Genomic DNA, 26,905 nt, shown 5'->3' with positions numbered 1-26,905 from the left:
GTGCGATCGCCCGCACTGGAACGCACGGTACCGCAATGCCGAGTGTTCCAATGTAGCGCGATTGCAAAAAAATTGTGCATCCAGTTTTATTCTGAAGTAAACTTAAGGTTTGTAACACGGCATTTGTGTATTTTATTTTAAATCAAGTATGGGATTTATTTATTTTTTATCCGATTAGCGTGGCTGTTTTAGCCGCAATCGCTTAATTGATGGCACAGGCAGAATCGCAGCAGAAAACCACTCAATCCTCCCGGCGTGACTTGGATGCCATTAGAAAATAATGGCACCGCCAGCGCGATTGGCAGTAGTGACCGCACGCATCCACATGGTATCGTGCACGATTGCTGCGCGGTCACGGATCACGCAGGTGGGTTTCTGGCCTTAATTAGGGTTTTCTTCAAAGCTGGAGCTGTGACTGAATTGCGGAGACGTGTACAGTCTCATGTATGAACGTGGCAATTCGAGTATCCATAACCTAAGCACAGTACAACTATATACAGGCAAATGCCTCTGCCATGCACAATGCTGCACAACTACTAACCGCTGTTGTGTTTTAACTTCTCCTCCAGCTTTTTCTTCAAGCTTTCCATTTCTTCCACTAACTCCTTATTTTTAGCATCTGCTTCTTTCAGTTTGCTGAAATAAAAATACACATTAAAGGATAAGTGCGCTGAAAGACAAAGTGTACTTATACTTTTTGCCCCTTTGACCCAACCTAAACAGCCCATTCCCCCTTCACAAATGCATACTTACCTCGACCTGACGGCCACAGTCTACGGTGTTTGTTTACATCCAGCGTTGCAAGTCCTGCTCTCCTGGCCACGCCTATGCATTTCAGCCCCATAGACTTTTATGGTGCAGGTATGGCCAGGAGAGTAAGACTTGCAGTGCAGGATGTAAAGAAACACCAGAGGCCGAGGTCATTAGATTGAGCAAGTATGCGGGGATGAGGAGGATGGATTATCTTAGGTCAGGGCACAGGGGCAAAAAGGATAAGTGTACTTCTTAAAATGTACTTAACATTACTTCAAATATGAGAACGGAAATACCCTATACATATTTCTATGAGAGATACAAGACCTACTGTAACTGTTCTTTGCTTCCGTTATTTTATTATGAGCTGATGAATATGTTTAAATAAATCATGTATTGCACAATAATGCACAGTGACAGCTGCAGCTCAGTAAATGCACAGAGACAGCGCAGTGAGTCCACAGAGACAGAGGCACAGTGGCAGCTACAGTGCAGGGAGTGCACAGAGAGGGAGGCACAGTGACAGCTACAGTGCAGGGAGTGCACAGAGAGGGAGGCACAGTGACAGCTACAGAACAGTGAGTGCAGAGACAGAGGCACAGTGACAGCTACAGAACAATGAGGGCACAGTGACAGAGGCACAGTGACAGCTACAGCACAGTGAGTGCACAGAGACAGAATGACAGCTACAGCACAGTGAGTGCACAGAGATGGAGGTACAGTGACAGCTACAGCACAGTGTGCGCACAGACACAGTGACAGCACAGTGAGCGCACAGAGACAGAGGCACAGTGAAAGCTGCAGCACAATGAGCGCACAGTGACAGCTGCAGCACAATGAGCGCACAGAGGCACAGTGACAGCTACAGAACAATGAGTGCACAGAGACAGAGGCACAGTGACAGCTACAGAACAATGAGTGCACAGAGACAGAGGCACAGTGACAGCTACAGAACAATGAGTGCACAGAGACAGAGGCACAGTGACAGCTACAGAACAATGAGTGCACAGAGACAGAGGCACAGTCACATCTACAGCACAATGAGTGTACAGAGACAGGGGCAGAGTGACAGCTACAGCAGAGTGAGCGCACATAGAGAGAAAGGCACAGTAACAGCTACAGCACAATGAGTGCACAGAGACAGGGGCAGAGTGACAGCTACAGCAGAGCGAGCGCACAGAGACAGAGGCACAGTCACAGCTACAACACAGTGAGTGCACATAGAGAGAAAGGCACAGTAACAGCTACAGCGCAGTGAGTGCACAGAAACAGAGGCGCAGTGACAGCTACAGACAGCCAGCTGGCTTGAACAAACCTCATGTGCTCAACATGGCTGTCATGATGTTCCTATATTTGAGAAGCAAGCCACTTCCCAATCATTCATGAGACCCGTTAGTGTTAACACGGTCTCAGAACTAGAAGCACACATAGGTGCATACAGCTAGTTCCCAAATAGAACATAGATGAATGATCTCTTAGCAAAAATAACATCTGGAAGTTATAAACCAGCAAAATCTGGGACCTGTCGTTCACCAGAAGCCTGTGACTGCTATAAAGCTTTTCTATAATCCTCAGAATCAAATCACACCATTACAAAGCAAAGATTACTTCTCAAATGTGATGTTGGTATCTTTTGCTTTCCGCAGCTCCTCCTGCACCACTTGTTTGGCTCGTATTTCGGCGTCCAGCGCTGACTGCAGCTCCAGCCGTGCTGACATGTCCAGTTTCTGGCTGCGTCGGACCTTCCACAGGGGATCCTGGAGAAGAGTTTAGGATATTCGTTAAAATGTCACAAACTGTCACTAAAGTTACCATGAGAGCCTTCGTATTCATTAGCAGGTGCATTTGATAAAAGAAGTTCAAAGAGCAATGATGACGAGCCCGTACCCCAAAGCAAAACAGATCAGTGCAACACAACAGTCCATTTGTTGCTATTGTATTTTACACAATGTGTACGGCCTCAAAGGAGTATCAGTGTGAAAAATATTTTACTCTGATATCTGTATAAGGTTAAAAATGTAACAATTTATTGGCATAGTTTAATTTTCATTTATTATTGAAGTAGCTGTAAACTGCTCAAGCACCTTTAGAGAGTGACAACTGTCACACTGACCCTGTAAGTTACCTAAAAATAAATCTTAATGGCAGGTCCTTTCAATACAAGAGCACATATAACAACCTCCCGTCCACCCGTGTCACTTACCCTTCCTTCACTCAAGTGATGCAGCCTCCAACAGACTTTATTATTCAAAACTCCTGCTTACCCCGCCTCACGCTGTGCTTTCCATCCTCCGACCCCTAGACCAGCGTTGCATCCGATAGTAGTGACAAAGGAATGGGAGAATGGAACCATATGGTTTAGTCGTGGGAAGGACGGGGCAGACATCGGGGCACTCCCAAAAGTGTCAAAAGCTGAATAGTTTGATGGAGATTGCAGTGTGCTAACAGAGCGAGGGTAGGAGACACAGATCACTAGAGAGGTGCGTATAATAGGTTTCCAATTGAGGAAACTGCCAATCTTTTTTTTTTTAGGTGGCTAACAGGGCCAGCGTAATCAGGGAGCAGTGACCCAGCGTGGACAGTACAAGAGGGGAGGTACATAGTGCAGCAAGAGCTGCCTTTTAATTTTTACACGTCGCCCCACTATTTTTCTATTTTCTCCCCCAAAGGTGGAGTCGAGCAGGAAACAGCTTGTGGTGCCTTTGCTTAGGCAGATTTGTGACATTTCAAAAATGTGCTTTATAAAAATCAGAGACAGGTTCTCTTTACAAAAATAAGCCATAGGCATTTACATCTACATGATACAGACAATTGATGCAGGAGCTTTATTTAGAACACACATGCAAGAGGTCATTATTTCAACAAATATTGACGCTGTGTGCATAAAGGTCCCCACACACCGTACGATAATCGTGGGAAATCCCGCGATCGTAAGGTGTGTGGAAGCCGTGCGACCTCTACTACTGTAAGGTCGCACGACTTTAAACTTACGAACATGTTTCAAAACCCGCCAAGCATCGTACGATGTTCGGCGGGTGTGTAGCATGTTCGTGAGATAAAAGCCGGACGGGCCGGTGAGCGCAAGCGCACACTGCCCGTTCGGCATTGCGGTCATCGGAAGCCCGCCCCTCAGGGGTCGCGGCTTGCGATCATCGCAAGTACGATCTGCCTAAGATAAGCAGATCGTACGTTTTTTTAAGTACCTTACAACCATCGCAAGACAAAAGTCTTGCGATGGTTGTAAGGTGTGTGCCCAGCCTTAGATAGAAGTATCACCACCAGTCAAACTGTTTTTATCCAATACATGAGACAATTTTGCAAGGTCTGGTTTTTAATTTCTAATAAATCTGAGCATAGACATCAAATACAGACCGGTATGTAAAACCTTTGCAATGTGCTCCAGTTGAATTTTATAAATATCTTTTTCATTTAATAAAAAAAAAAAAAGGATACCCAAAATGATTTATCATTTACATGCAAAGAAGAGGAAGAAAGAAATCAGCAAGATGATTACAAAATGGCCTACAAATTCCCATCACCAGAGTCACCCGTCACCAGAACCAGACAGAGTACCAGGAGACTCACCAGCCTATCGGTACTGTAAGGTGTTAGGCCTTGCTGGTATGACATCTCATGCTACAGTAATAATCAGAATACAATGCATGTTACCAGAAATAGACATAACCACATTAACTGGATCTACAGGACTGTATACAGGAGATTCAGAGATAGTTCTAAGACTAGACTAGTAAAAGGGAGGATATTGTCTAGCCAACTGTTAAAGGAATGAAAAACTGGGCTCCCTGGGTATATATAGATAAAGTGACATGGGGGGACTTAGGGGTGAACAAATTAAAATTCTGTGTGTTTGTATATATGTACATTATACACTGAGTGGCCGAGTGGCCAGATTATTATGACCCCCCCATCAGTACTTCGTTGGGCCACGAGATGACTCCACGAGATGATGAAAGGTGATGCGAGGAATCTGACACGGCACTGTTGCCCTTCTGTTGTCTTGTACCAGTCTTGCCCCTCCCCCGTTCTGCCCTAACATTGACTAGTTGCTGACGCCCACAATTCGCACGTTCAGACCCACATTTTCGGCTGACAGTCTTTAACCCCTTCGTGACTGACGACGTACAGTGTACGTCGCCAGCATCGGGGCTGTTTAAACAGACTCCCGGCGACTTTTGCCGCCGGGACTCTGTTTAAACTTTTGGAGCCGACTGTCGGCTTTACAACAGAAGCGATCCTGGCGACTTACCTGTCGCCAGATCGCTTCTGTGTCCTGAAGAAGGGGCCACCCCCCCACCGGACACCGCCGCCGTGCTTCCCGGGCTCTGTTGCCCCTCCTACGGGCCCGGCGTCCTTGGTGTCCGCGGAGAGCTGGGAAGGAGGTCGACGAACTTCCGTTCATCGATCCCCTTCCCGTTCTATGGGACCGGGAGCGATGCAGATTGCATCACTTCCGGTCCCTGGGCTGTCAGTTCTGGGCTCCTGCAGCCCAGGTCTAAGCTATTGAAGTGCGATCTGCACTTCAATAGCTTATTTCCAGTGTAAAGGTGACACTGGGGGTCTTTTGGACCCCCAGCATCACCTTAAAGAGTACCTGTCACCACCATCTGCTATCACATGGGGGGGCTTGTAAGCCCCCCATGTGATAGCAGTCAAAATAAAGTAAAAAAACCCAAAAAGACAGTTTTTAAAATTAAAATAAATCTAATAATAAAAAAAAATTAAAAGTCCCCCGCCCCCGCGCGGCACCACGTAAACACGCGTCGGGTGTGCCTACGTATGAAAACGACAAACGCGCTACACATGTTGGGTATCGCCGCGCACGCCGGAGTGAGAGCAACAATTCTAGGGCCAGTATTTTGGGGTATCTCTAAATTGATGACCTGTGGGGGCTTTTAAAGTGTCTTCTGTGGACTTTTACGGTACTGCAGTTTTTCGCCGTTTCACGCACGCAATTTGTAAACTGGGCATGTTGGGTATCGTTTTACTCGTTGTAACCTCATCTTTTATATTTCATTTTAAAAAATTGGTATTTTGTTGTGTTTTGGGGCGTTTAATTACATTTATCACTAAATTATGAGGTTTAATAAGCAGTTGCGCTAATATTGTGCAACATAAAAATTTGCAACTACCACCATTTTATTCTACAGGGTCTTGACATTCAGAAAATATATATTGTGTGGGGGTTTTAAGTAATTTTCAGGCCTAAAATGTGGACTATAACATGGGTGCAAAAAAAATGAAAAAAAGGCCTCAGTCATGAAGGGGTTAAACACTTTAACAACTGCTCTTGAACATTTGACGAATTCTGCTGTTTTGCTGACACTCGCTCCATGGCTCCGAGCGCCAATAATCAACGTTCAAAGGCTTATATATATATATATACATACACACACACACACATACATACACACAGTGTGTGTATATCTATCATATCAACCATAACCTGATGGGGGCTAGATTGTGAGATTTAGGCTGTTCAACATTCTTTGAGATCTGGCCAGAAAAGAGGGTGATGTCACTCTCTCCTAAAAGCCCCGGGAGGAAATGGGGTGAGGGATGTATATTATCTAACTTTTTCTCCGACAGGTTTTTTTTTTTTGGAACGTTCATTCAACATTTTAGGGAGGGGAGCACCATAAATGAGCAGGACCTTTCACTGAGCTGGAAGGTCTACTCTAAACTTAAAGTGCATCAAGTGGTTTTTAGCCACTTGCAGAATTGTGTTTAAAAGGCATTGAGGTAGTTAGGTTACGATGTACACGGGGGCCAGCGACATTCATCAGCAGACAGAAGGATGCACCTACCAGTGTACGAGAACCCAGACTGGAACTTCTCAATGTCTCCAATTCCTCAGTCATCTTGGACGCCAAGGCTTGCAGATAACCTCGGGCATCTTTTTCATCACTCACCCTGCAAGAAAACAGACAGGCATTGAGGAAACGTTTTTAAAAAATAGCTTAAATTAAAATTAAAATCACAAGTTACAAACCTTCTGAAACCAGACCATCAATGAACTATTTTCTGTGTCTCTTCACTTCCTGTTTGGACAACAGTACAGGAAGTGAAGGGAACTATCCTCAGCAACCATTTATTCTACTTTTAAAATATTTTAGCTGGGATTGGGATCTGAGAAAAAATATTTGTACTTTTAAGCAACCCTGACAAATCAACAATAGGAAATTTTCTGATTATGGGTGAAACCTATAATCCCCGTTCTCACAGACACAACAATCAGGATGTGAATAAAATGTTATGAGCATCCTCTGCCAGCACACACCCACCTCACCACAAAAATAGATAAGGGAAATGTCACTTCCTCTTGAGAGAAACCCCAGACAATAGGAGATGTGGAAACCTACCACTGAATGATTTCTGCAATCTGAGCTTCCCAGTGAGCCACAGACTCTCTCTTAGATGTCAAGTCCTGAAGTTCGTCCTCCATTTGTCTGTTGTGCGCCGTCAGTTTATCCACAAAGGAGCCGAGCTGCAAAGTCAGATAGGACAAAACTGAACATTTATGTAAAGCCGAGAACAAAAATGTAATATACTGTAGTGGATGTACTGGCTGCATTTGTTTTTTTCCTGTGGTGATCCTGCCAGTAGCATATTTCCTGTCCTATCTATAGAGGACAGGGCTACAGAAAACCTCACCCTCATCTCCAAAACATGGGGAGCTGTTCTGTAGTCACAGAAATAGCTTGGAACAATGTTAACTTACAAGATCATAGCAAAGGCAGAGAGCAAATGAAGGTATGAGCTCTCACATTTCCTGGCAGGATTACTATTGGTTTTGCACTTAACAGAGATATGAAAATGTTCATTTAACAGATCAACAGGAAGCAAATAAGAGAAGCTCACTGTTCTTGCTGTTGTGCACTAGGCTGCCCTGGGTTACAATAGTTGCTTCCTGCTGTTCTGGGAACACCATTCTGGCTCTTTGTACAGGCAGGTTGGGTATTTTTGATCCCATTCATTGTACATTAATGTGATTCTATAGAACTGACTGGTTACTGGTGTATGCAAGTCAAGTTAGGCCCCGTTCACATGTAGCGACGTATCGCGCGATTTCCGCCGCGATATTGTGCATTTTTGGTGCGATATCGTGAGAAGTCGCCGACCAATGCTATTCAATGGAGCTGTCTTAACTCCATGTCGCGTGTCACTCGTCGCGGTCGCAAGTCGCTTCTACCGGACCCTTTTTTCGGCGGATTTTGCTTTTTTTCTATGGAGCCTGACGGAGAAGGTCGCGCTACCGTCGCTGGATCGTCGCCCCGAAAGTCGCGCTATCCCCTTAAAACCCTTTGAAAGAAAGCTTGTGTCACCTGCACACATTTCCAGGCTAGAATGCCTACATTTGACTGATGAGTCCAATAGAGGTTTAAATGATTAATAAGGTAGAAGAGAGTCAAGAAAAAAAAGGACGCAGCTATCTCTAAATTAGTTAAGTGAGCGGAACTAGAGTTCTATTTATAAATGAGTACACAAGCAGCAGACCTGAGCATTTCAGATGCATTCGCATTGCATTTCCATTATTCATACAGAGGAATAAATTTGCTGTGCAGCAAGAGCAGCAATAAACACAGTGCAGTGATTTAGCACTTCTACCTTGCAGCACTGGGGGTCCTCGGTTCAAATCCTTGCCAGGACACTACCTACACGGAGTTTGCACATTCTCCCTGTGCTTGTCTGGGTTTCCTCTGGGTACTCCAGTTTCTTCTCAAACTCCAAAGACATTCTGGCAGGTTAACGTGGCTCCTGTCTAAAAATTGTCCCTCATATGTGTGTGCATTTGAGATAGGAGCTGCATAAATTGTTGGCTCTATTGCCAATTCAAGATCAGATTTTTCAAAAGATCGGGTGCACCAAGACAGACAGACTCACCCTCTCGGTCTCTGCAGAAAGCTTTTTATTATCTTCCAGGAGAATTGTCCTTTCCCGTTCATACTTCTCTTTCACAGTTCCCACCGCCTCCTCCAATTCACGGTGCCTGCGGGAAACAAGAGCGTTGACTCGTATACAATGCAGCATATGCCTTTGTTAGCAGCATGGCACCAAGCGACTCAAGCAATATACTGGAAATCTGTGTAGGCAGGGCCCTTGATGATGTCACTAGAGCGCTTAATGGAATACAAAAGACAAATGAGAGGGGATGTTTGCAAACTTGTTTGAATGATGGATGAGGAGCTAAGGAAACTGAAAGTAGTGAAAATTATTATCGCCACTGTAGGTTTTCAAGAGAGCAAGGATCAGAGGCACGGGCAGCAGGACAGGTAAGTATTACTAATCTTCTTTTCCAGGGAGCCCTTTATTATTCTATGTCACAGCAGAGTTGCTTTAATTATCTAAGTGAACAGAGGCTGATATAAATCATCAGGGATGAGCAAAATGACTTGTGGTAAATGTACTTGCATAGTTGAGTCATGACTTGAATTTCTTGGGTTTGTGCCCTCTGGGTAGGCTTCTGCCATTGTTACTACTGAATCACACCAAACTACATTTGGATAACCACCAAAATATGAGAAACATGATCCACCTAAGTGAATTGAAATTCACATAAACTGAGTCCCTCTGATCTACTAAGCAGAACTGGAATAAGATAGTAGTTTACAAAATAAAGCAAAACAGATATAGAGAAGATTGCCATTAAAGAACATGTCCAGGATTTATAATTCAGATACCTATTCCTGAGGGTGGAGTCCTTCCCTGGTGTTTACAGCTTTCCTCCTAAAATGTTGCCTGGCCCTACTTTCACCTGCACAGTAAAGCTGGCCATACACCAGGGATGTGCAAACTGCGGCCCTCCAGCTGTGGTGGAACTACGAATCCCATGAGGCTTTGCAAGATTCTCACAGCCACAGACATGACTCCCGGAAAGAGATGCTTCATGGGATTTGTAGTTTCACCACAGCTGGAGGGCCGCTGTTTGGACATCCCTGCCATACACCTAGAGATTATCTGCAGACTTTCTATGGTCAGATGGAAAAAGTGCAAGATTCCTCCATCTATGCTAAACTGTGTGGTTGGAGGGATCTCCCGCTGGGTAAAGCTTCAGTATCTTGCTAGTCGGCCCCGCTGGCTCTCAAAACACCTGAACAATGCCGGCATCCAATCAGATTGTTCAGGTATTTTGACAGCCAACGGGGCCGACTCGCAAGATTCTGAAGCTTGGCCCAGCGGGAGATTCCTCCAGCCACACAGTTTAGCGTAGATGGAGGAATCTGTTGCACTTTTTCCATCTGACCATAGAAAGTCTGCAGATAATCTTTAGGTGTATGGCCAGCTTGACTCCTCATAGACCTAAACAGACGGTCTCATTCAAGGCTTCGTGGAGTTATAGGGAAAAGGCTGTAAACACCAGAGGAAGCTGCTACCACCAAGAGGTGGGTAAGTAGTTTGGGAGGTGTTGAGGGTCACATCCGAGTAGGGGGCTAGGGAGTTTATAAACCCTGAACGTGTTCATTACGTAGCATGCATTATACACGGTAGGCATCCTGTGTGATATAAAGTAGACTGGCACAATACGTATGCCGGCAGCAGGTAACAAAGGCGGTTGCAGTGTAAAGTAAACGGATTGTAGACTACAACTAGTTATTAGCAGATAACCCCAAAGTTAGGTGACAACTCTCACCTCTCCCGCTTGGTTTTTTCCAGTTTGTCCTTTAACATGAGGATCTCCTTCTGCAGGGCGAGTTGCTGGCTCTCAAAGTCATGCATCCCCTTCTTTGCATTCTTTAATTCCATGGAGTGAGTAGTCTCCCTTCGCAGTAACTCCTCTTCGTAATACAGGATCTTCTTCTCTAGCTCTGTTTTTACCTTGGAGAGCTCCTGCTTTTGCTCAGAGGTGACTCCAAGGGCTCGACCGCCCTGCTTCAGCTGGAAAACGAACACAAGTTCAAGGGTTGTCCGCACAGAATTGATATTTCAGTGAAAGGTTTAGCGAGGTGGAGTTAATAGACTCCTGACCACAGCCTTGCGCAGAGAAAGGTGGACCAGTATAGCACAATCACTGTGCTGAACACCGAAGCCTGACATTCAAGAAAACCAAGCAGAGCTGTGCTTAGTGAGATTTCCCCTCACTTCCTGTTGTATCTCCAGAACAGGTGGGCACAGGCAGCAAATAATGACAGGGGGTTTAACTAGGGATGCACCGATAATGTTTTTTCAGTATCGAGTACAGATATTTTTTATTCAGTACTCGCCGGATACTGACACCGGAAGTCCCATTAAGAAAGCAAGGCAGCGTGTAATGACTCGCCACCTGGCTTCCTGATTAGCAGGGAAGCCGTCTCCAAGCTCCCTCGTCATCAGCTGATGAGGAAGCATGAAGCCGTCTTCCTAGCCAATCAGAAAGCCGGGGGGGCAGGAAATGACTCGCCGTCCAGCTTCCTGGTTAGCCAGCTTCTTGACCAATCAGGAAGCTAGGTGGCGAGTCATTACACGCTGCCAGGCTTCATCGTCACCAAGTGACTAGGGAGCATGGAGCCGGCTTCCTGGCCAACCAGGAAGCGGGCAGCGTGTAATGACTCGCAGCCTAACTTCCTGATACCGGAAACTCAGGTATTGGGCTAGGCATCGAAGCATTTGGGCAAGTACTTGTACTTGCCCAAATACTCAAGATCGGCACCGATACTAGTATCGGTGCATCCCTATTTTTAACCCTTCTTTACACTATCCAAACACTTTGATTGCTCTTCTAAAAAGTATAGTATAGAGATGCGTTCATTCCAGCATCAAAAAACTTTAAACATACAATTGCTGATGATCCTGATCAATGCTGATGAATAAAATGATTTTTGCATTAATTCAAAAACAAGAGGTATTACCAACCTTGAGGGCTTCCAGTTCACTTTCCAACTGTTTGGAAAAATTGTCGCTGTGTTCCCGTAATTTGCGCTCTTTGGAGGCCTCAGCTGTGGCATCTTCCAGCTGAACTTCCAGCTGTCACCAAAAACATGATCACAGAAATAAATAAATGCACACTTAATATTACTTCTTTTACAAAATGTTAGTGCAAAAAAAAGCCACAATAACGGTCATAAGTACAAACAAAAATTAATTCATGGTGTTATTCTGTACCTGGATCTTGTAATATATGCTATATATGGTTTAACATTTTACACATGCTGTGACACTTGGTTCTTGATATTGGAAGCCTAAAAAGTAAATTAAAAAAATCTACTGCCGTGCACCAGAAACATTTTTAAAAAATACTGCTCTCCTGGCAGTACTCACCCTATCTCCTCTTCTGGGCTGAATGAAACCCAGTCATTCAACCCACTTCCTGTAAGTCCAGAACCTACTAGCATTCTCGTCCCCTGGGGGTGTCATCCAGCAGCCCTGGGCTCACAAGTGAAGACCGAAGACCGATAGGTAAAAAGCTGTGTGTAAGATGTAAAAAAAAAAAGGGTCCAGGGATTGCTTAATTGGGAGGCAGAGCACCGACCTGGAATTGGGCTTTAATATGCGCAATGAGAATGCTGGGCCGAAACACCAAAAGTGAATCTTCCATTAATAGGACATTGTCAAAAAAAAAAAAAGTATTGCATACCTAGGAGGTTCCTGCACATACCTGTAGCAGCCGGGAGGTCTGAATATGCAAAGCCCTAATACCTCCTGTACAATCAGAGCGTTTCCCGTTTCCTCCTGCCTTAAAACACCCCTACTGGCCCATAGGAATATTTGGGAGGCAGGATGGGGGCAGTGTCTGTTACTAAAGTGACAGTTCCTTCCAATAAATTTTAGCAAGCCAGTGGTTGCCTTACGGATAGATTACCTCTTTTCTGGTCTTTTCAGACTTGCGCATTTCCTGACGCATGGAGTCCAGTTTTTGCATGACTACTTCCAATTCTTCCTCTTTGTCGCGCAGCTGCCGGGACAGCTTCTGTTTCTGTGAGCGCAGGTCGGCCATCTTTTCATTGAGCTCTGAGAACTCTTGCAGGGCGAACTTTCTCTGATGATGAGCGTCCTTGAGTTCCTTCGTCTGAGCCCTCAGCCTCTCCTGAGCCTCAGACAGTTGCTTTAAAAAGATACAAAATTTATAATGAATTACCATATCAGTGAAATAAAAAGACAAAACCCATGTGTCCTGTAGTGATGCAGCGGATGTCAGGAGAAAACAGCATCCAGCAGGTGATGAGGTGCACAGCTGTATCGGCTCCTCACGTGGACTGAAATGGCTTACCCTGATTTCACTGTACACCGCCAGCTTTTCACAATGTGCATAAGAAGCTGCAGCAAGTCAGACAGAGCCCACCCCATTACTTGGCTGGAGGATGTCCAGCATCATAAAGCCTTTTCCAGCCAAGCCTGACTGTCTCTGGGCCCGCCCCTTTCCTTCATCGCATTTCAGTTCTTTCAATCATTGAGGCTCAGCATTACAAGTGCGCATTCCTGGGGCGGCCTACATGCAAATGCAGCCTGGCTAGAAACGACTGCTCCAGACTGACGCCCATCCATGACGGCACTTTTTTAAAATTGCAGGACTCCTTCCAAGACTCAGGCCACAGCTTGCATGAGGCCGGAGGGCTTTTGAGAGGAGTAATGAGGCAGGGTGTTGTGAAATTTTCAGGAAGCCATGTACAGCAACCTGCTGGCCCCTCCCACCAGCCATGATCTGCTTGCACTGCAGATAGAAGCACCCGGTAACGACATTACAGAGACTAAAATAAGGTATGTGACAAAAATGGAATGGTTTTATGTTGAAATGAAATTTGCATGATGATGGGAAGGGGGGGCATAGGCACATTAAACTTCAGCTTTACACATTCTCTTTTACTGCTCGTCACAGAAAGCTGTACCCATCCCTTCCCGGTGTTTCCCTCCAATGAGCGCTGGAGGAACAGAGAGGGGCTGGGGGGACCCTGAGCTGAGTGATCAGTGTTACGTGATCGCTCAGCTCTCGATCTATAGAGCCAGTGTGACACGCCGGCTCCAAGTATTGGTATTACTCTCTCAATACCGCTCCTTTAATGGATTTAAAGCAATTGGGTGAATTTCAGAATCGTCAGGTCGGCTTCAAATTTGCCGCAATGTGTTGCCTGGTCTTGACCAGCAGACCTAAAACCATCTGTATAAGCTTCCAGGACATAATACCAACTTCTTAGAATTTTCTTAGCAGAATATTTCCAAACAGTTTTCATCTTTCCACTTTAAGATCCCCGAGACCTGGAGGACAGATGTCCCCCACATGGGGCTCATAAAGGTCTTTCAGCTTTTCCGACAGGCCTGCTTTCATTTCTAGCAAACCTATGTAGACCGGCAACAAGGCTCTTCCCTGTGTACGCGTGTATACAGGGATGTGATGCAACATTTCACAATCGCATATTAGCAGATTAGGATTTTTAATACTTAAAAATAGGGATGCACGGATACCAAGTACCGTACTCGGTACAAGTACAGATACTTTGCCAGCTCCAAGACTAGAGAAATATTCAAAAGTTAGGAGGCAGCTGTCATTTGTACGGAGCACACGGAGCTCCTGGGATTTGTACATCTCTGTTCTAATGTATGATTTGTTTTTAATAAATATATAAAGTGATGCACCGATACTTTTTTTTCAAGTACAAGTACTGATATGTGCCCAAGTACTCAAAGACACAAGTACTGATAGTTTTTTAAAAACAATATCGACTAATGATTTCAGGACAGTGGTGGAGTGCCAGAGCTAGGTCCTAGCTGCAACCGCTGCAACCCTGGTAGTTCTCGTGAAAATGCCAAGTATCTGCACTGGTATCTGCACTGGTATCTGCACTGGTATCTGCACTGGTATCTGCACTGGTATCTGCACTGGTATCTGCACTGGTATCTGCACTGGTATCTGCACTGGTATCTGCACTGGTATCTGCACTGGTATCTGAACTGGTATCTGAACTGGTATCTGAACTGGTATCTGAACTGGTATCTGAACTGGTATCTGAACTGGTATCTGAACTGGTATCTGAACTGGTATCTGAACTGGTATCTGAACTGGTATCTGAACTGGTATCTGAACTGGTATCTGAACTGGTATCTGAACTGGTATCTGAACTGGTATCTGAACTGGTATCTGAACTGGTATCTGAACTGGTATCTGAACTGGTATCTGAACTGGTATCTGAACTGGTATCTGAACTGGTATCTGAACTGGTATCTGAACTGGTATCTGAACTGGTATCTGAACTGGTATCTGGACATCCCTACTTAAAAAGCAATTCAGCGCCTGAGGGATGAAATGAGAAAATACAGAACATATTATGCTTCATGAAACAACTTTTCAGTCGGAAGTAGAAGGAGCTAAGCAAATTCTTTACCTCCACAAAATAAAGCAAATCCTGGTCTAGTGTAACCATCAAAACGACACAAGAAGTGTTTGCTTAGGATAAAAAAAACAAGGATCTTTGCATCACCAACTTCAATGGGGCAACAGTATTGTCAGTGGTCAGCAAAAGCCTTTTAACATTGAGGTTCCGGGTTCAATTACTGACAGGGACATTGTTTTCTTGGTCTTGTTAAGTTGAAACACTTTTTTTTATATACAAAGAGCTCACCCTATTAAGGCTTAATTCACACTATGTGATTTGGGATTTCTGCTGCAGGAATCCCAAATGTACAATTTAGCTGGGGCCGCTGTACCTGTTCAAGTACAGTGGCAGTCCACATGTAATTGTTTGCAATAGATCACTGTCCCTGGACGCATCTATTCTGTCACTTACAGATGCAGCCGCTGTCGCCCGGGCATTTACTTGAAACGGGTACAGCGTCCGCAGCTAAATGGGACACTTGGGAAAATTGGACTGGAGTGATGCCAGACTCCAAAACCTTCGGCAGACAATTTAAGCAGCCGATATATTGAGACATGAAGAAGAGCGCTCCGTAGAACCCCTGAACCCCTTTTGATTGTTTTTGAGGAAATTAAAATATGCATTCTCACAACTATTGGTGCAAGCATCTTCTCTTCCAAACCTATAAATCATACAAGTGTAAAAGCTCCTTAAACACATACCTTCTGCAGATCGTCCCTCTCTTGCCTCAGTGTTCTCTGCTGCTTTTCAAGGCCTTTTAGTTTGTTTGCAGTGTCCTCTAACTGCTGCCCTAGTGCAACTGCATCCTCCAGCTGACGTTCTATCCGGCTGGAATCTTTCAAGAGAAACGCACATTATCACCACATTATCTTTTTATACTGTTGATTTATATACTTTATTATATATGGACATACACACACAAACTTTGTTTTACAAATAAACAATTTATGACAAAGGATTCCCAGAGCCCTATGGGTTAAAGAAACAGCACAGCAGCCGAGGATTGCTTTCAGGCTCTCTTTGATTAAAAAGTATGTCAAAGTGAAACACCAAGTACCTCCCATATTTCATTCCAAAATAAAAGGTTACAGCACTTTGGTAGTAAAAATTGCAATGTACAACATTTTATCCCCCAGAAATGAGCCTTAAAATATATCCTGAAGTGTTAAGCTGTATTTGACAATCGGTGTAGTTTATCAGCTGAACAAACAGCCAAGGTGTTAAGGATGAAGGTCTAACCATTGCGTGCCACTAAGAAGGAGCAAGGGTGCACGTGACCCAAAAAAGATCAGATTTGCCTGGATTAAAACCTGGTGCTGGGCAGTCGGAAACGTGATAAGTAACTACTGTAAGGATTGCCTGACTCACAGCCTTCTTTCAGCACAGCTGAGAGTGACACTGCACAACATGTGAAAAGGAGATTAAAGCTCCCCCATCTGGCTGGAGAGAAGACTGCATAATATTACAACAACTTTAGAAAGAAAGAAAATGTTTTTAAAACAGCACTATGGGGTCATTTTGTTAATGTTTTCACCCAACATTCACACTAATAAGTAGAGCCCAATGTGTTTCTACACCCAGAAGGACCATTAATAGCGTCTCTTCTCCCCACAATCAGGGAAGGAAGAGACACAGATGTGCACTAATAGGGGGTGCAATACAGAATGATGCCCCCAGACTGTCCTTGCAAATTTAAGGTAAATAAGCTGCAGCATGTAAGCCGAAGAGCGGGAAGGTCTCTTTAATTCAGACTCCATACCTGATATTTTATTCTTTAAGCGCTCTACTTCATCATTCAGCTTTCGGATTTCTTTGTCACGGTTTACGGTTCCCATCGCTCGAGAGGAGCCCTGGAGGGACTGGACTGTTTGAGTGGACTCTGGGGAATCAGAAGATGTTATTGGACAAAACATTTCACTAAGGTTATAATGTATCTATGGTGACAATAAATTCACCATTGCAGAGTGGGAATTAAGGAGCATCCAGATTTTTTGTTTATTATGTAAGCCTGATCAAAGAAATGAAACACATAATTCTTATTACATCTATACTCAAGGCCAACCTTGGAGCTTCCTATTTAGTTCCAGTTTCTCCTGCTCCAACCGCCGTATCCTGCGCTCATAGGCGTCCACCTGCAAGCTGTTCTCCAGGCCACGCTGCACATCGTCATCCTTGGTAACAGCGTTTGTGTGGATAATGTCCTTCAGCGAGCCACGGTCTGAGAAACAACTGTGGAGCAGAAAATAAAGAAAGATTGTCTGCATCTTGCAAATAGGATGACCACAACTTTGAGTATTTGCTAATCCTTGCGATCAGTTATCTTATACAGCCGGGGTGGGGCACCTCCGGTCCTCCAGCTGTGGTGAAACTACAAATCCCATGATGCATCTGTCTCAGGAGTCATGCCTGTGAAAATCTTGGGGTAGTTTCACCACAGCTGGAGGTTCTCCAACCCTGGTATACAGTATGTGCCAATACCGATAACCAAGCGGTGATTGTTTACGACGCTACATTTTTTGGTGTTGCAAAACTATCTTACAGCTTTAACTTGCCAATTTTTAATGAACCTTACAGCACGTAATGTTGATATGAACGTTCTCAAGTAAATACTTTCAGGCAAAAAAAACAAAAACATTGCAGCATATTTTACTTGTGCCAAACCAGGTCTCCGGGATCTACCTTACAATGCTCCCGGATCCTCCCTCTTCACATGATCAATCCATGCCATGTAAAATTGCTAACTGGATGAGGCAAAAGGGTTTTAAAATTCCTGGTAATGGCCAAAATCCCTGCTATGTCGGGCTGCAGGGAGGAAGGTCCTGTGTGGGGCCGCACGTCACTTCGGACAGAGCCCTGTGCGCCACACAGATCTGCATACTTAACATTCCGGATTGTAGTGACTTCCCGGTCACTGCCCCCTAGCTGCAAGATGCTGTCACAGGCAGGGTGGGAAAGACAGAGGGACCTGAAAAAAGAGCCACCCTCATAATTATGTCATTCCTGCACTAATAAAGACCACAGGAGGCTGTTTTATGACCGATTGCCATGCGCAAGAGAGAAAACAGCAGTGGCTGGTCGTAAGAAACACAAACCAGGAGCTTGCTTCCAACCACAGTAGTGTCTTGATATTTTGTCACGGGACGCAATTTTGCTTCAAAAAAAAAAAAAAAAAAGCACAGTTAGGATAAGCCACGTAATGGCTATTGCTATAGATTTACCATTTTCCCCGGAGTTCAGATTTTATGGACTGAAAAAGGAAAACAATTGGGTAAAGAAAGGGCTAAATTTCAAGATGGATAAAGAAAGAAATTTAAAAAGGAGAGGAAAAAAGATAGGGATATAAGTGAATTGCAAGAGATGTAAAAGAAAAATGGGGAAGAAAGAAAAGGGCAAAGAAAGGAAAGGAAGAAAAGGGTAAAGAATGATGAAGCAAAGGGCAAGGCAGAAAAAGGAAGAGACACAAAAGAGAAGGTAGAGAAAGACAATAAATAAGGGAAAGGATAAATATATAGAGAAAAAAGGAATCTACACCACGCGATGAAAGAAAACATAAGCAGTAAGAAATGGCACACAACTGGATATGTTCTCTACCGGTGGTCAATGGTGGTTAGCTGTATCCATTATAACCTCTTCTGACTGCAAAATAAAACTCAAACATAAAAATTGCTAGGAGGTAAGGATTTTTGGAAGTAGAGAACTTCTTCCTCTTTCCCCTAGCAATGTTTTATTTTCTGTGTACACTGTAGGGCACATACATTGTGCAGTGCACACTCTTGGCTCATCTTAACGATGCTGGCAATAGGGCCAGGTCCCGGGGATGCTGTAACTCCTGGGCGCATGCGCAGCAGGTACATCATTATTGGCCACCCAATGTCTGAACAAGATCGCCACGGGACCCAGAAGAATCTGCAGTGGAGATGGTGGTGTCAGGGGGCGCAGAAGTGACAGGTGACCGGTCCCGTCATTGCCAGGGGAAAGCATAGGAGGAGGTCGGCGTTTGCCATAATCTGCAGGCATGCTGTGTATATTTGAAGATTATGGCAAAAGCTCCCCCCCACCAATGACATTTACTTCCACTTTAAGAGTTAACAGAATTTTGGATTAAGACAGAGACCTTTATACAATTTTTACCTCTCTGTTGTGTATGTAAAACCCACAAAAGGTAGTTGGAATCCTGAAAACCCACTGTGCGTACTCGGGGGAACCACTTCCTGTGGAAAACAGAGAATACAACATACTTCAATAACATATTAGGAATATTGTCCTTTGATACGATAAGTGTCATTAAGTGTATAGCATACAGGATTCCTCAGAATGTCATCATCCACATCGAAGTTGGATGTGTCAGAAGGGCTGCTGACATCCGGGATATAAGGTGCTTCCATGTTTGTGATATTCTCCCAATCAATTCCCTCAAAGAACGAGTGAGTCTTAAAATCGTCAATTCCGTTCTGCCCCAGTCTGCGCTCTCGGCTGCAGATCAGCCGCTGGATCAGGTCCTTTGCCGACTCGGATACATCTGTTATGTGGGAGGGAAACTGGAACCGCTCCTGGAGAAATGTGAATATTTTACCATGAAATGCTTATACAGTTAGACTTAAGATAGCAAATCTTCACATTTTGAATTCAAGTTAACAACGCATTTTATTTCAAAAGAACAGAAAGACATCTAACAATTAATCAACTGGAAAGATCTGTATGTGTAAAAGATCTATGTGTATGCATCTACTCTTCAACAGAGCACATTTCCTTACTCTACGGACTCACTGCACCCTATCCCCAACTGTTTCATCCCCATAGTATCTAAGTATTTATGAAACCAGAACAGATCCATGTCATTTCCTAGAAATCAACAATGATTTTCTCCCTCTCACACAACAAAATTCCAAATACTGGCTTGTGTGTGACCTATATAGCTTTAAAAACACTCAAGGTGGGAATGGCAGCGGACAACTTAAACCTGAATGCTAGGCCCACAGCGAAATAAACAGATGTACATATAGAAACGGTACCTGTACTTCTGTCCAAGTCTTGGAGTTTAGCATGAAAACAATAACAAATAGCACCCTGGTGGATATTTCATCTTCAATTTGTCAGCTTTGTTTGCATGGGAGCCAGATAAATTGTTCTTCGAGGTGCAGAATCCAGGGTTATATTGTTCCCATGCTTCCTTCACTACTTGTTAACTCACTGACCCAGACCAAGCATGCGTAGACTGAATGTCAAGACACCTGACAAGCACGTGCGTGTTTCAGGACAGCATTTAAGTCAGGAATAAATGTTCCCGTACTTGAATCATAAAAGGATCTCTATGAAAGTTTACCTATCCATCCATTAATCCATTTCAAATTTCAATGTACAAGCCTTGCCTTGGTGTAGACCGCACCACTTGACTACTGTTGCCTTTGTTAGACAGAAAGCACTCCTTTGTCTGCCTCTCTAAAGCTTTAATTTGTTTCTGGAGGCATGACTTCAAGGCTATGTCACGCCAACTGCCACCCCCTGTCCAATGAGTGCACTCTTACTAACCACTGAGGCACTCATTAGATGGATGACAATTGGTGGAGATGCCAACTAAGTGGGTCATTCTGATCCTAGGTTCACTACTTAGCAAGTACGCAGCTAGTGTAATTCAAGGGTAAGGATGACAATCCCAAAAGGAACGTAAACACGTCCGCAATGGTAGCTCTTATATTTCTATGCCTTTAAGTTTTGGGTTGGGAGTACTTTCTACAAATTCCAGTGGAGATCAGAGTTTTATTTTTTTATTTTTTGCCAACCATAATCACTCCAAATGACAAGATAATCATATTGCAATAATTCCGCAAAACAAATACACTAATTACTACACTACAAGGAAATTCTGTATTGAAATACATCCCACGTCCAACAAAACAGCAAAGTTGCGTTCTTCGATGTGAAGTTTGTGCAGCCTTGGCTTCCACATAAAAAGCAAGTTTAAAGTAAAGCAAGCTGCTGGAATGATCTGTTTTACAATGACACTATTAGGCTTTAGATTGCACAGCAAACATTCTAGAGCTGGCAGAGGTCCTGTTCTCCATATTAAAGAGTCAGTCTACCCAAAAATATTATTTTAGCTTTTGAAATATGATTAATCACTAAAATCTGTAATACGTTAAGGTGGACCTTGTTCCTAAAACGCCCCCATTCCACCTTGATGAACCACCATTTAAAAAAAACGAAGTACTAAGCATTCACTAGAGCCTTGTCTGAGGATGTCACCCCCTACACTGTGGAAGGCAGGGGAAAGGAGAGTGCAATTTTTTTTTTTGTTACATTGGGCAATAGAAGTCATGAGTCTCCCCTCGTGTCTCCCCATGTAGAGCAAGGTCCACTTTAAGGACATTATAAAAAGTTGTTTTCCTAAAGCTCGACTCTACCTTCCAATATACAATGGGTTCCCACTTCTAAAGGACCTTTAGAATCAGCTGCTTAAGCTTGCTTTGAGAGCATGGAGCAATCTGTATGACTACAGGATTTGAGTTTACCTTCTTATCCCAATCAGCATTTTAGAGTCCTGATGAAACGGGTACTTTGTTACCTCCGCAAAGTGTCCGGGATTGTATTCTTGGATTTTTAAAGAAAAATTTAGAACCCAAAAACAATGGTGCAGGGCTCTTATTTTTCCGCTAACCCCTGGATTTAATTCAAAGCTCTACAGAATAATAGGCCCGGAGCCACACACTGGTTGAATTTTGGCCGAGGACTTGGAAGAAATTCGAGCAGTGTATGGCCAGCTTAAGAGACTCCAATGATAGGATTTCCTTTGCCTCACCCAAGGTCCTCATGAAGGCAAGTCTTTCTCTTTTCTACAACCTGTTCTACATTATGGGCAAATCCTCATTCTATCATTGGCTTGGTCCTTAATGCAGCACTGGGCTGAAGCTTGCAATTCCATGGCAATATCTCATTACCAAAGCCCCCAAGAGAAGTAAAGACCCATTGTGCAATTATTTTTATTTTTGGCAATTTAGCTTGCCAGTTTTTTGGGTGGAGATGACCTTTAAAACCAGGCTTTAGCGCTTAAGCAGTGTTATCCGAAATTCTCAGAAAAGTTGTGAATGAAATTTTAACTGCTCTGGCACCATGGAGTGCGAGACAGGCGGTTTGATAAGCTGCCAGCGTCGCCACAATTTTCACTACACTGGAGAGCTGCCATAAACCCTAGTAAAGCTGTCTGTGCAACAGGCATATCAGGAGCAGGATCTGCCTTACTTAATTACATACATTCTGTATTTGTTCTTCTGTCCAAGACAATACAATGCAGACAGTGTAATACTGTCTGACACTCAGCTACTACAAATTAATAATTGTGCTGCCAACATTTAAAGTGCACCTGTCCTAGAGATAATAACATGCTATAAAGTTGGCTGATATGGAAGGAAATTGCTGCCTTACTGAATCAGTAAGGATTTGGGTATTAGCCCTACCTTCCAAACAAAGCCCCTCTCCGCAAGTAAAGAGGACCTAAATAGTGAAAGCTATTTTTTTAAAAAGGCAATGGATTTGTCACCAGTATTGCGTGTAGGCTCCCTCAGCTGATCTTTTTCCCCATTACTGAATATCATACCCTGTTCTGAGTTGTGTCTCAGTCTGGAGGTGGCCATCTTGGTAGAAGAGCAAGGCTTTGTACTATAAAAGTCTCCAGGGCAGGAATTGATGTCAATGCTTCCATACTTTATAAAGTGCCATTGAAATATACTCCATTAAAGGCTAAGTGTACTTCCTCAATGAATTATACATTTGCACTTGACCTGTAGCTTCTAAAATAATACCAATATACGATGGGTTACATTTACTAAAAAGGAGGCATGACTCATCAGCACAGCCAACAGCCCCCAGAGATTTGATTCCTCCTGCTTTGCTATAAACGACCTAAACAGCGCTAGTTGTCATTTGGAAATGGGAGACCTGCTCTTCATTGGGTTGTAAAAGCATTCTATCTTCCAGGAGGAATTTTTTTACAACCTATACATCCCACTCCCCCAACCACAGCCACTCTTTGCAAAGAATCCCAAAGCCTCCCAAAGATATTACAATGGTATTTAGGCTAGATAGCAGCAACATTAGGGTGGTGGTAGTGATGGAGGGAGAATAGCTTAAAGAGACACCATCACTGCCCATTCAGTGCAACGTGACAGTGTCTGCTGACACCCCACCCACAGCAAGTTATTTGCACCTTTCCTGATCTTCCTTCTTCATTTGAACCATTACTCTGTTGCTCCAATAGAGCAAGGCTTTCTGGTATGGGGGAGAATGTGGCCTCTCCCATTTGACAGTGTCTTGGCTTGAGTGGCCAAACGCCAGATCCAAACACCACACCATGGGGAGTGGCAGTAATATCATTCAAAAGGCAAAGCTTTGACACATCCCAATACTGTAGAGGTTACCCAAGATGGACACCTGCAAGGATGGGCAAGTATACAATCCTCAACAGGGACTAGGCTGTCAAAGAGGGACTGTCACTCTGCCCTGAATAGATAACGTGATAGTTTCTTAAAGTTCACTCTCTAGAGAAGCATGTCTGCACTGGACTATTATCATCTACCTCATGATTCATGATCTTCCCGTACGTCTCCACCAGAGATTCGGCATAGAAAGGCGTCTCTCCATACAGCATTTCATACATGCACACTCCCAGAGACCACCAGTCACATTCCGGCCCGTATTTCCCCATCCCATCCTCCATGGCTTGTAGGATTTCGGGAGATATATAATCGGGTGTTCCCACTGCCACGGACGATTGCACCTGCACAAAAAAAGACATCCGATTAGAATTCAACAGATTACAAGAAATGTAAAAAACAGAAGGTGGGCAAATACAATATATGCCAATCTGTACAAAAGCATAAAAAATTCCCAGTATTTAACTTTATTAGCCAGTAAATGGAAAAGAAAAACTGCATGGAATATTTCAGTAATCAGAACAACTGGCTCAATTCTGATAGGCTGGGAAGCTGGCTTTCCAGCCAATCAGCATGGAGCCAGCTTCTTGGCTAATCAGGAAGCTGGGAGGCGGGTCATTACTGGGAAGCCAGTTTCCTGGCCAATCACAATCAACCCGGCCAAACAACATGGAGTCGGCTTCCCGAGCAATCAGGAAGCTGGGCGGAGTGTCATTACTGGGAAGCCAGTTTCCTGGCCAATCACAATCAACCCGGCCAAACAACATGGAGCCGGCTTCCCTAGCAATCAGGAAGCTGGGCGGCGTGTCATTACCCGACACCCGGCTTCCTGATTACCCGGGTCCATGTCAGCGGAAGCACCGATTATCAGTACTCCGTATCGGCAACTACCAAAAGCCAAATATCGGTACTCTTGCTCGATACCAAAAAAAAAACGGTATTGGTGCAGCTCTAGTTGTTCAGGGCCCCATTAAATTATGGGAGGACGGTAAATGAGTCACGTTCCAAATACCCAGAGCTACATGGTATTTCTCTCTCAATAGTTGAACAAAGCAGTGAGGGAGTGAAGGAGAAGTAAATATAAGCAACTAGAACAAGTACATGAACGGTCTCTGTGCCACGTATGGGCAAAGCCCTGGTTTGACAAGTCCAAGTTTATATAATCCCTATTGTAATTCTCAGAAGCTTCATGACAGTGTCTTAACTTCCTTGTTGTAAATGAGGCCCAGACATTAGAGGAGGGAGTATTCATTTCAGTGATCTTCTGAGGCCAAGCTGCAGCAAAGCAGATAAAAAAAAAGTCTTGAAGCAGATTAAAAGATCTCTCTAAATAGCTGATCAGCAGGGGGTGGGGATGGCAGCCACTCCTGGTCAGCATATGTTCCCAAACAATAGGCTTTGCCCTTGTCTTGACAAAAACATAAAAGTAATATAATGATCCTTAAAGTGAAACTCCATCCAGAACTTTTTGTTTTTAGGCAGAGTAGCAAAGGGACCGAATGTCAGGAGGTATCCAAAGGTTTAAAAGTTGTACCCAGAACAGAGAATGTTGAGAAACCTGGGACAACTGCTCTGGTGGTAACTTTTAAAGGTGAGATTGCAAGTCACTTCTGCGAGATCTTCACTAACTTCCTGCCACGTCTCTGGAATAGGAAGTACAGCTAAGTCTCCCCGATGGGGCACAGAAAGCAACAAGCTCCCGACAGAGGTTCTAACCTACCCCTCTCAATCCAAAAGTACTAAAAATGCAATCTAATTACATGGAATAGGGAATCAATCCCATCAGTGTGATGCATTGGGAAAATGTCCTGCATGCTGCAATTCTGGTGTCTTGGAGTAAATTTTGCCATTTAAGGCTAGGTTCACACCTGCACTACACCGCACGACTCCCGGGACGCATGGTCCTGCACAATGCAGGCAGCGATTGCCGCACTGTCCCATTGATTTCAATGGGGTGACATCCGCAAGGCAATCGCAGAAAAAAAAGGTACAAGTACCTCTTTTTCCCATACACGACACACGGCTGTTTTAGCCGCGCTTTTTTGGGAATCGCGGCGGGAAACTGTGCGATCCGCCCGGTGCGCCATTAGAAAATAATGGCAACCACAGTCAGATCGGTTCACACCTTGGCGACTACTGACCGCGTGGCACGTGGAATTGTGCACGATTGCCGCGCGGTGAGTTGTCGTCTAGGTGTGAACCTAAAGAGATAAACAAAAAAGATCTGCGCCAGTGATGAGGTAAAAAAAAGTGAAAAAGAGCTACTAAGCACTGAAATTATATCTGATATAATTCAAAATATACATGCAATAATGTGTAGAGCTGAAGAAACACTGTTTATAGTTGATTGTTTCTTCAGCTTGGCACATTATTGCATGCATAGGTGTGAACCTATGCATGCCAGCACTCATGATGGAGTGTTCTTCACTTTCTGCAATCTCTCATATGTAAAACAGACATGAAGACTAAGAAAACCTCATAAGGGTTGCAGTAGAAAGGCCGAGCTGGAAAGTGCAAAAACATAAGCGTGGACTCTCTGAGATGCACTGTAGGCCCAGAAGTTTTTGGACACCTGACAATCACACATATTTAAACTCATTAATTTGGAGGTATGTCCATATAGTGTGTATAAGTAGCATGTAGGTGTTTCAACCCATCGGCAACCACCCATATCTGACATCTGTTTTACTTGGTCGATTCATTATGCACGGCGCAAAGCTGAAACGAGCAACTCGCAAGATTTCCATCGTGCAGCAAATGTTAAAGAGCAGCACTTACCGTTCCATCATCGTTCATCTTTAAACACGAACCAAAGTCGGCCAGACGAATGTGTCCGTTCATGTCCAAAAGGACATTATCTGGCTTTATATCCCTGTAAATAAAGAAAACAAACAGTTATAATGTGTCCTATAGCCACAAAATTTAGAGAGAACCAGTCAAGGGCTCACAAAGTAAACCTATTACAAGCTTGGGGAGACCGTGCTAGAATAATACATAAGCAGAGGTCACCGTGTGAAAACCATATGCAAAACAATCAGCAGGCCCAGAGATACAGTTAAAGCTTTGTCCAAATCTTGACATCTCCTTTAACGTCTAAGCTTGGCCCCGGCACCTTCTTCCAGCCCAGTTCCCCTATTATTCAAGACCATCCTACATATTTTTAGATTGTAAGCCCTCATATTGGAATGCATATTTAGCTATGTCTTGATCTCCTCCCTGCTCTGATACCAGGCTTTTACCCACTATTCTGATAAAAGGCAAATTTATTTTACCAAAGGCAAATAATGATAATGTATTTCACCATCACATGCTCTCTAGTTTATAAACTGTTATCTTTGTTTTACAAATGTTTAATATAGAACTCCAGGATTTTTTTAAATTAACCCTTGCCCCTCTCTTTTTTCCTATAACGGCAGGTAAGACTTC

The 26,905-nt window shown here is 43.9% G+C and overlaps 1 protein-coding gene across 2 annotated transcripts in view; it reads right to left on the bottom strand.

Moving 5' to 3' along the window:
- The window catches only part of CDC42BPB (CDC42 binding protein kinase beta), a 105,862-nt gene that overhangs the window by 29,878 nt on the left and 49,079 nt on the right, over positions 1 to 26,905 (bottom strand). The window contains exons 7-22 of one of the 2 annotated variants that reach the window (XM_018561100.1): positions 26,258 to 26,351; positions 23,623 to 23,823; positions 19,355 to 19,603; positions 19,185 to 19,264; positions 17,116 to 17,282; positions 16,813 to 16,932; positions 15,755 to 15,888; positions 12,548 to 12,790; positions 11,602 to 11,712; positions 10,403 to 10,647; positions 8,656 to 8,761; positions 7,134 to 7,258; positions 6,579 to 6,684; positions 4,339 to 4,389; positions 2,362 to 2,510; positions 542 to 636 (exon numbers count right to left, since the gene is read on the bottom strand). In XM_018561100.1, coding sequence (XP_018416602.1) covers positions 542 to 636; positions 2,362 to 2,510; positions 4,339 to 4,389; positions 6,579 to 6,684; positions 7,134 to 7,258; positions 8,656 to 8,761; positions 10,403 to 10,647; positions 11,602 to 11,712; positions 12,548 to 12,790; positions 15,755 to 15,888; positions 16,813 to 16,932; positions 17,116 to 17,282; positions 19,185 to 19,264; positions 19,355 to 19,603; positions 23,623 to 23,823; positions 26,258 to 26,351 — 2,276 coding nt within the window. The remainder of the gene's footprint in view (positions 1 to 541; positions 637 to 2,361; positions 2,511 to 4,338; positions 4,390 to 6,578; positions 6,685 to 7,133; positions 7,259 to 8,655; positions 8,762 to 10,402; positions 10,648 to 11,601; positions 11,713 to 12,547; positions 12,791 to 15,754; positions 15,889 to 16,812; positions 16,933 to 17,115; positions 17,283 to 19,184; positions 19,265 to 19,354; positions 19,604 to 23,622; positions 23,824 to 26,257; positions 26,352 to 26,905) is intronic. The other variant, XM_018561102.1, reaches the window with a different exon arrangement.

This window comes from Nanorana parkeri, unplaced genomic scaffold (assembly GCF_000935625.1).
Source record: "Nanorana parkeri isolate BGI_ZX_2015 unplaced genomic scaffold, ASM93562v1 scaffold499, whole genome shotgun sequence".
Taxonomy (NCBI): Eukaryota; Metazoa; Chordata; class Amphibia; order Anura; family Dicroglossidae; genus Nanorana; species Nanorana parkeri.
Note: the sequence above shows the minus strand (reverse complement) of the source record. Positions and strands in the feature narration are given on the sequence as shown.